The sequence below is a fragment of the Rhododendron vialii genome, chromosome 13a (assembly GCF_030253575.1).
Source record: "Rhododendron vialii isolate Sample 1 chromosome 13a, ASM3025357v1".
NCBI classification, from domain to species: Eukaryota; Viridiplantae; Streptophyta; class Magnoliopsida; order Ericales; family Ericaceae; genus Rhododendron; species Rhododendron vialii.
In genome coordinates, this window is record NC_080569.1 from 8,576,515 (window position 1) to 8,586,966 (window position 10,452).

Below are 10,452 nucleotides of genomic sequence, written 5' to 3' on the forward strand. Positions count from 1 at the left end.
TGGATGTTAAGCTTGGCATGTTTACTAAACAAGGCCAAAACCTGAGCCCTTGACAATTAAATGAGTCAACTTGAGCCGAGCCTTGAGTTACTCGAGAACAGTTCAGTTCATTTGAGCTTATCTGAACGTATGGTGGTAAAAACATCATGAGCACCGTGTCGTGCTAACTGTGTGAGTGTGTAGGGATCGATAGAGGCTCATGGAGCGCTCCTTGTTAGGAATCGAACTCCACGTTCAACCCACAACGCCTCTACGGACCTTGGAAACTATCGATTGCAAAAATCACACAGCAAACGAAAACAGTGCGTGTGAAACCGAAACAAAAAAAAACACCCAGATATGTGAAAAATTTCAACGTGACAAATGACGGGAGAACGTCTTGATCCAGATTTCGAGTTGGTGCTGTGCAGTGAGGTGCACAACGCTATGCTACGCACCTCCGAGCCGTCGGATCGTGCATCCAACGATTCAAATTTCATCTCGGCAACTAACGATCAAGAGCCTTTCATTCCTGAGATGAAATCCGAGCTGTCGGATGCACGATCTGACGGCTCGAAGGTGCGCAATACAGTACTGCGTATACCACTGCGCAACACCATTCCCAATTGTCTCGATCCTCGCTAGCGATAATGTGGAGCGTGTCAGAATAATATTAAAAGAGTTAGGAAATAAATTTATTTTTTTCCCACTTTATAGTGTACATGATTAAATACAATGGCGAGACATAACATTAATCATCTTCTTCATTTGTACGTATACTATAACTTTCGTCTAGCATTTGGAAACCTACATGAAGAACGCAAGGGTTAGATTAACATTATCTCGTTAGTGAGATATATTTAATTAATTTGGTAGTTTAGCTAGGTGACACTAATCATGGAGTATTATTCAATGACTTAACATTGCACTTGGAGAGTGTCAAATCAAACCAAATCATACTAGCTATTCAGAAGCACTCGACCACGGGCCACGTGGTGCTTCCGATTATTTAAGCACCGATTATTTAAGAAGAGTCTTTGCATTTAATTAGTTGTAGACTCCAACGAGAATATACGGCGATGGAGTAACTCGAAATATCACATGGACATTCTCCGGAAGCGCAAATCAATTAGACATGCACCATGCAACTATTGTATGGTCAAATGTCATAAATGTTTTAAGAAAAAAAAAAAAAAAAACCCGTGCACGCGCTTTGAGTTGGTGGAATCCATAATTTGCATGGTCCTCACTGCTAGCTCACCCTCATCTTAGCATCCAGATACGTGTTCAAACAGAATCAAACCATGAAAGATAGAGGACGCACTGGGAGAGGGTGCACAGTACCCTGTTGTGTATTATATGAGTCATCCATTCGATAATCCAATAGTTCAGATTCCATTCGATAGAGGACGTAACAAGGATGGTGCTGTGGAAGGGGTGTACGTACAGTACCGTGCTGTGTATCGTCCGAGCCGTCTGATCGGCAATCTAATAGTCCAGATTTCATCCGACAGAGGACTCTCTTTTTCTCTCTAGGTTATACTCCATTATTTTATGGTAGGAGTTAGGTCTGCCCGAGGATTGGGTTGATGCGGATTGGTCTGGTTCTCAATCCGATCCATTCGCGGCGGATTGTCGTTTTTCTCCATCTGCCAACTGTCCGTGAGTTTATTTGGTTGCTTCGGTTTAGATGCGGTTTGCGCAGATCGGTTTGGATGGTTTCGGCAGATTTGAGTTTGCAATTTATTTTTTTTATACACACTTAAAAATTGAAAAATAAAACTCCAAAACTTCAAGTCCAATCAAGTCCGCCACAAATTCAAACAAGTCTAAACCAACATTACTTAGAATTAAGTTATATTCATCCACCCTAAAGTCTGAAGATAAACTATTACATTATCCAATTCAGTTACGTTCGTCCATACAAATTTTAAAAGTCCAAAATGACATCATAATAGAGAAGGTTATTAACATTTCAACATAAAACCTAAAAACATCATAGAATACATGTTTATTACTTTATTATCTGTGGAAATTTGTTCAAATTGATCAACATCATTCATAACCTTCCGTAGAGAAATAGAAATATTGCGGATTGGGCGAATTGAGCGGAACTAAACCGGAACCAATCCGGAACAGTTAGAATTAGTATTTTTAGATTCTTATCTGTCCGTAGCATATCTCGGTTTGGTTCGGTTTGAACGGATTGAGTGGTTCGGTTTATCCGTTGAACAACCCAAGTAGAAATAATATATACTCCAGTATTTGTCAATTATGAGGTGTTCCCAGATGCTCGGTGACGCCTGTCCGGCTGTCCCAAACCTCCACCCACCCCATTCTTTCCTCTATATAAAACCCCACCCTCTCTCCCTCTCTCTCTAGATCTCATCTTCAACCTCCACCCTATTTACATGTTCAACTCAATTAAGCTCTCTCTACTACTTCAACCACCACCGCAGCCATGGAAATCTCTTGCACTTTTGATATCCTACTCTCTACTATTTCTTCCTTTGTCCCAATTCTAATCTGTTCCGTGTTCCTTCTGTGGTTTTTCCTTCAATGGCGCCCGCGCCACCCCAGAGACCAACGCCTCCCTCCTGGTTCCATGGGCTGGCCTTACATTGGAGAGACACTCGAGCTCTACTCTCAAAACCCAAATTCCTTCTTCTCCATCAGGCAAAAAAGGTACTCCTACCACACAATTAACTCATCCCCAACAATTTCATTTCAAGTTTTAAAAAAAAAAACATCCATGGTTTTCGTGCGAAAATTTTGAAACTGTCGCTGCCGTTGTCACTGCCACGTACGTTATCCTGGTACCGAGTTCAAAGCTGTCAACAAAACTAAAAAACCATATATACCAATCTAATATCGACTTCATAACTGTCACTGCCACATCATTGCGGTATTATTATTTTTTATTTTGTAAGTCTCAATGTGTTGTAACGGGTAGGAATGGAGATATATTCAAGACACACATCCTGGGATGCCCATGTGTGATGATATCAAGCCCTGAAGCAGCAAAGATTGTGCTGGTGAGCCAAGCTCACCTCTTCAAGCCAACGTATCCCCCAAGCAAAGAGAAGATGATTGGACCAGAGGCTCTATTCTTTCACCAAGGGGCTTACCACTCCAGGCTCAAGAAGTTGGTTCAAGCCTCCTTTGTGCCCTCTGCAATCAGAGGCTCGGTCCCTGACATTGAGAAAATCGTTCTGGGTTTTCTTCCAACTTGGGATGGCAGCACCGTTAACGCTTTACAAGAGATGAAGAGGGTAATCCCATCAATAAACAAAATTTTCCATTGAAATTGAATAATGGAGTAATTAATTCCCTTTTTGAGAAATTCTAAAGGTTTTTTTTTTTTTTTTTCATTTTTTCCTGGTGTGTTATAGTATGCTTTTGATGTGGCAATGATTTCAGCCTTTGGTGAAAGCCTGGAATTAGAGATGGAAGGAATAAAAGAACTGTACCGTTGTTTGGAGAAGGGATACAATTCCATGCCTTTAGATCTCCCCGGAACTCTTTTTCACAGAGCAATAAAGGTATAGTACTGCATTGTTTTTAATGGCAGCCACATACATGGTCACTGGTGAGCCAGAATTCTGACTTCAAGGAGCCTGACTTCAAGGAGAGGACTTGATAGACATATATTTTTTATCGGAACGTATATTAATTGTATTATAAGATTTTTGTACATTAATGACATTGGTATATAGAAATGATTATAGCCTAATGCAGTTAAAGTATACCAATTGTTTTGTTTTTTTCTTTAGGTTACTTTAACTGTCACGTATTTATGCAAAACAATCATTCTACAACCACAAACACTTACACAAACCCACTCACATTCACATTAAAGCCATATATACTACATCTCTAGTGTGTGTAAAGCCCACCAAAAGATGTGGGTGTATGTAAAATGTTTGTGGTTATATAATAATTGAATGTAAAGTAAACTTTTTTTTTACCAAATCAAACAAAAATTATTTAGATTATAGGTAGCTCATACACGAACAATTATCTAATAATATTCAAAATCAATTATGTACAAAATAAAAAAATTTAAAACTCAGACGCTCGGAGTGCTTATGCCGGGGAGCCCCAACACAGCTCCGCCCCTTACATGATTATGGGCAGCAACGTTCATCTAGATATGTAAGCAGTACTCTAGTATAATGCTACAATACACACACTCAAATATGAGTGTGCATCGATCATATATACATGCACCGCTTGAATTCAATTTTGAATTTCTTATTATGAACTTTTCCTACAAAAGTTACGAATCCGATATTGATGTTATGAACTTGGGTTCCTATGAATTCTTTAATCCAAAAACGTCATGAAATTTTATTCAGAATCTTATGAATCAAGAGATGCACACTGTACACATCCAATAGGAGGTGTAGGTATTGTAGCATCTCTCAATTCCGCGACAAGTCTTTTGTTAATATTTTGGTTTATTAATTAAAATATTTTTGAAGTTTGTTAATTTTTATATATATATATATATATATATATATATATTTATATATATATCATGTTGTGTTCAATTTGCTGTTAATTAATTTTACAGGCAAGGAAGCTTCTAAATGAGACACTGAGGAAATTGATACAGAAGAAAAGAGAGAGCAGTATACAAGGAGGAGGAGGGCTGCTGGGGGCATTATTGGGTGCCAAAGACCAGAAGCTTAATCATCTGACTGACTCTCAAATTGCCGATAACATCATCGGAGTAATATTTGCTGCTCACGATACCACTGCGAGTGTTCTAACCTGGGTTTTGAAATATTTGCATGATAATGGACATCTCTTAGAAGCTGTTACGGTAACTAGTTCTTTAATTAACCCTTCATTTTTTATTTTTTTAAAATCTTGCCACGTATATATGTTTTCTTGGAAATGCTAGAAATTATATATCTTGCCGCGTATGTTTTCTTTTTTGCAAGACGTAGGATATTATCTTGCATGTATTCTAATCTAGGGTAGGTACAGAGCCGGCTATGAACTAAAGCTTGTATTTTGCGGTCGCTTTAGGCCTCTGAAAAATTCTGAATTGAAAGGATCTCTCCGACTTTTTTATTCATTCTTATAGTTCAACGAAAGAGGCTCTATTTTTTATTTTTAACTTTAAGCCCCTGAAAAGTCAAGGTAGACTCTGGGTATGTAGGGAAGAGTTTAATGGGTGAGAGTTAAAACTCTCTGACTTGGTAGATGGAAGAGTTAATTCCAAGGAGCAAGCTCAACCATGTGAGCTGTGCCTTCATGCCAATTAACATCTATCTTGCCACGTAATAACGAGTAATAAAAAACAAGATGGTGTATAACATTTCTACACCAAGCAGATTAGTTCCAAAAGGGTAGGAAAATGTTATGGTCCATGGAAACGAATTGGACGGTTCAGATTGACATCTGTGTGAATCTGAACCGTTCAATTTGTTTTCGTGGACAATTTCATGAACATGTTTCATGAACCCAATCAATCCTGAAAAGGGTTTCATATTTTCTTATAAAAAACAATATTCAAGTTTGGTGGTCGTGATTTTCCTTGAATTTTTTTAATGGCATTCATATTCCATATATAGGGGGAAACCACAATTGTCATATCATAGTACTAAAAACCCTAACAAACTTTTGGGTATCCCTTTCATGCTATTTAGTTTTTGTGTTGTATAGTTGGTCTAATGCATTTGTTCACAATTTTTTGCAGAGGGAACAGGAAGAAATTCGAGGCAGAATAGTTGAAGCCAACCGTGGACTTACGTGGGATGACACTCGAAGCATGCCTCTGACTAGCCGGGTATATCATTATTCTCCTACTTGATTTTTTTTTGACAACCGAATATCCAGATCAGTTTGCGTATACCACGATTAATTTTGAAATTTCAAAATTAACGACTGAACAAATCTTTTAGTGGTGCGCACTTGGACTAATGGATCTGTGGATCATCAGGTAATACAGGAGACGCTAAGAAGAGCAAGTATTCTGTCGTTCACATTCAGGGAAGCAGTCCAAGACGTTGAATTGGAAGGCTACTTCATCCCCAAAGGTTGGAAAGTTCTTCCTCTCTTCAGAACCATTCACCATTCTGAAGATTTCTTTCCTGAACCCCATAGATTCGACCCTTCAAGATTCGAGGTGAGCTATCTAGCCCATGATTCATTTCCACACGCACTACTTCTTCCTCTCTTTTTTTCTTTTTTCTTTTTACCACAAATTACATTTCACCATATGTGAAATTAAACCCATAATTTTCTGTCACGTGATGCTCTAACACCTCACAACACTACACATTTATCCAAGATTCTTCCGTTAAGTTGTGAACCATATAAAAATGTGCGATGCTAATGGTCGGGGTGTTGGAACAGCACATACGTGGCAGACTGGCAGTGGCCCAGCCTATGATAACGTGGTAGCACGAACGATCAGAAAATCTATGGTTATATTGAAGAGGTGCATGATGTGTAATTGTGTAATGTGTGTGGTGTTGATGGGTGCAGGTGCCACCGAGACCAAACACGTACATGCCATTTGGGAATGGTGTCCACTCTTGTCCTGGCAGTGAGCTGGCCAAGCTCGAGATGCTCATCCTCCTCCACCACCTCACTACCTCTTACAGGTCTCTCTCTCTCTCTCTCTCTCTCTCTCTCTCTCTCTCTCTCTCTCTCTCTCTCTCTATATATATATATATATATATATATATATATATATATATATATATATATATATATTATGGAAATTAATTTTTGGCACTCCTGTTTTAGTTACTGATACTCTATTTTATTTCTTAATTCATGTGAGATTACAAAACAAAATATGAATTGCCAATGGCAAAAACTAAAGTGCTCAAAATCACATCCTATATTATATATACTATATAGTATAGGAAAGATCGTGATGTATTAATTTCCTCAAGGCATTGGAAGCAAGGTTATTTTGAATCCTGTACCGTATTGGTATTGACCAATTTTATGTTGGCTCAAATACCAATCGGTACCTCCGTTGGTACCCGATACTGGTTAATTTTGGATGGTACAGGCCTACTTAGGTACCTACCTGGTTACGGTAAATTCTGGACAATACCGGTTAGTATCGGATGGTACCGAACTATTTTTAATTTTTAATTTTTTAAATGTATGCGTTACACTAAATTTTTGTGAAGTGGGAAAAAAAACTAATATAACACCATAAATTCAAAACAGTACCCTGTATTTCATCAATATCTGTGCATATAGTACTAATAGAAAAATCGTTATTCTAGTCGGTAAAGCATTCAAAACCTTTATCGAGAGTGACCTTTCCTAGTGAGTGAGGAAAATGGGCACCAAAGATCCAAGTTAGATGAGAATTGTCAACAAAGCCGAAATTTACATATACGTGGCATGCATGCATTCAGGCACCAATTTCATGCGTAAGATGCGATTACGGATTACTACTGTATTTGTCTCGCATGACTTTGACACCGCTGATGGAGAAATTTTTCATTGTCGGGTGGTACCACTTCACTTGGCTGACGTGGCGTCCGAGGAAACACTTCCGAGCTGTCAAAAATTATATTGGACGGCCCAGATTGAAACACTTTCTCTCCTCTTTTTCTCTCTAAATCCGAGCCATCCAAAACCGAAATGGACGGCTCGGATACACCGAACGGGCACCACGTGGCACCCGCTCGGCACTGAAAAATTTCTCCCGCTGATGAGTCATGAGGACTCATGACCAACCACATAAAAACAGGATAGAAAAATGGTCCCATAATTCGGTATCCAAGAATTATTATTAAGCATAAATCCAAGTAAATCACAATCGAATTTTTTGAATTCGAGGTGATTTTCTACGCGTACCAAACCATTAACCAAGGGCTTACATGCACACGTACGTATTTCGTGCAAACATTTGAAACTATCCGATACATATGATTTCCTGAATACATTTACGGGACTCACGTGGATTGAACGGACCGAATAACTCCGCATCCTTATCCCTATCTGTGGATACACATACGTGTACGTGTGCACGTATTTTTTTCATAAACAGTAAAGCTACAGGTATAGCACTTGCTGTACAGAAGCAGTGCATAGACCATTTTTTCTCTAGTCTCGGGTCTCGCAAAGATAATCAGAGCCGCTCATTTTGTTCAAAATACTTCTTTTAGGGTCTCTGTAAAAAATCATCTCAATCCGATACCGGGAAGGGTGTTTATGAATTATCTAATTTTGCTTCAAAATTTAACCTAAGCAAAGTTGGATGATTCATAAACACCCTTATCGATATCGGATTGAGGTGATTTTTCACAGGGGACCCTAAAAGAAGTATTTTGAACAAAATGAGCGGTTCTGATCATCTTTGCGAGACCCAAAACGAGAGCAAAAATGATCTGTACACTGCTGTTGTGCAGCAAGTGCTGTACCTGTAGCAGCATTCTTTCATAAATTACATGCCTACGTTGGGTCGACACTTAATACTCCGTATCTGTCACTGACAGTCTTTGTAGCTCGGTTAGTTTATCTAGTTATATAGTACTCCTAACAGACTATTTTCAAAGTCATGGGTCATGGGCTCACGTACAGGAGGTTGGGGTTGAATATGGCCCCTGCCAGACCCAGGATTTGCCTCACTTAAGACAAATTATACTAATAACCTTAAACAAAAATTGAAATTAAGCGCACAAACTATGAAAAATTGAATTGTAAATTTCATTCATTGAATAAAAACCAAGTAAAGAAATGAAGACCTAATTTTTCCAAACAATCAAGATATATATTACGAATCTTAAAAGAAAAGAATTAAAAGTCCTAAATTATGTGGCCCCAAATTAAAAGTCCTTTCAATAAAATGTTACTTTAATTTGCCGTGTAGCCCAAATTTAATTGATAATTGGTGAGGAAAGCGGTGAGGTGACGGGCGACGACCACAGAGACGAGCGACCGGCAATGACAAAATAAATTAAGCGTCGAGCGAGTTCTTCCCATCAAGTTTTCTGTGTGGATTTCTTATTCTCCCACTCATTTTTGCCCAAAAAATACTCATTTTTGCATAAAAAATAAACTATAAATTTTTTTTAAAAAAGGGGGGGATGGGGTGGGGTGGGGTGGGGGCACATGCCCCTTACTCAATCTGCCCCTAAATATGGCAAAGGCCCATTTTAAATGTATAAGTAGGTTTGGGCTGTTAATTATAACACTGAACTGAAGGATCCGAGCTATTCATTGACGAGATAAAATCTGGATTGTTGGATTATCAAACGGGCGGCTCAGATGATGCACAAAACCATCCCATTTGACCCACTATGATAAATCAAATGTGACGTAAGGAATTGAAGGTCCTCCATATTAAGGGTTCATTTATATATATGGGTTCCAAAAATATGTCACCCAAATGAATGAGGCTATTCTTTAATTCGTCAAATTTAATGTTGTTATATTTTATATATTGATGCAGTTTTATATGTTTTTGTTTTCGTGTTTGGCATCAGATGGAAAGTTATAGGAGAGGAGGAGGGCATACAATACGGCCCTTTCCCGGTACCTAAAGGAGGCTTGCCAATAAGAGTACACCAGAGGATCAAATCAAGAAATGATCTATTCAATCCAAGCACGTGACGCGGCATCGATCGGAACGTTTTTTTTTTTTTTTTCTTCTGGGGTGCCAACATGCGAGAAACTTTTAGGTATACCGGGATACCAAGCCCTGTGGTATCCCCTCCGGTCCATTTCTAATTTTTCCGCCATTTTCCGATTGCGTTTGGATAATCGATTTCGTTCATTTTGTAGAGTTCGGCAAGAACCATAATCATGTCAGAAATTGTATTCATCGGACTTTATTTGATACATGATCGGCACACGTGAAAATTGAAGAAAACCCAAACTGAGTCAAAAAACGCACTGAATCAAAACCCAGTTTTGGTTTTTTTGCAATTTTCATGTGTGCTGATCATGTATCAAATAAAGTCCGATGAACACAATTTTTGGCATGATTAAAGTTCTCGCCGAACTCTACAAAATGAACAAAATCGATTATTCAAATGTGATCGGAAAATGGCCGAAAAATGAGAAACGAACCAGAGGGGATACTATGGGGCTTGGTATCCCCGGTATACCTAAAAGTTTCTCGCCAACATGCACCCCATTTGAGATTTATGTTTTTACGTTTCGGTTAAATATTCTTGAACAAATTCCCCTGCTGTAAGTTGTTTTAATATATGAATGCTTGTTGATATGTCTTATGATTTAAATCTTTTTCTGCCTCTTCGTGGTTTGGGTAAATTTGTGAGAGAACTGAGATACAATAAGCAAGAAATCCCTTCTAAAAATATGTAGATTCTGTTCCAAACTCCTAATAACACACAAACGCACTTCGTTTTGTGGAAATCTCGAGACTAGATTGTGGAACATAAGTATAATGATAGAATGTCATGTACTTGGTATTCTACCGTTATGGACTTGACATTCTATCCGTTACACTCACATCGCACA

At 38.5% G+C, this 10,452-nt stretch overlaps 1 protein-coding gene across 2 annotated transcripts; it reads left to right on the forward strand.

Moving 5' to 3' along the window:
- Nucleotides 1–2,340: 2,340 nt before the first annotated feature.
- On the forward strand, nucleotides 2,341–9,616 carry LOC131314694 (abscisic acid 8'-hydroxylase 2). 2 transcript variants are annotated; one of them, XR_009196470.1, is made up of 8 exons: nucleotides 2,341–2,664; nucleotides 2,933–3,251; nucleotides 3,372–3,521; nucleotides 4,556–4,807; nucleotides 5,690–5,779; nucleotides 5,933–6,029; nucleotides 6,481–6,599; nucleotides 9,453–9,596. XR_009196470.1 is itself a non-coding variant. In XM_058343517.1 (8 exons), the coding sequence occupies exons 1-8, from the start codon at nucleotides 2,441–2,443 to the stop codon at nucleotides 9,577–9,579; spliced, it is 1,467 nt and encodes a 488-aa protein (XP_058199500.1). In that variant the 5' UTR covers nucleotides 2,341–2,440; the 3' UTR covers nucleotides 9,580–9,616. The 2 variants fall into 2 exon arrangements, 1 of the variants encoding a protein (XP_058199500.1); XM_058343517.1 differs by having other exon boundaries at nucleotides 5,933–6,118; nucleotides 9,453–9,616.
- Nucleotides 9,617–10,452: the final 836 nt, after the last annotated feature.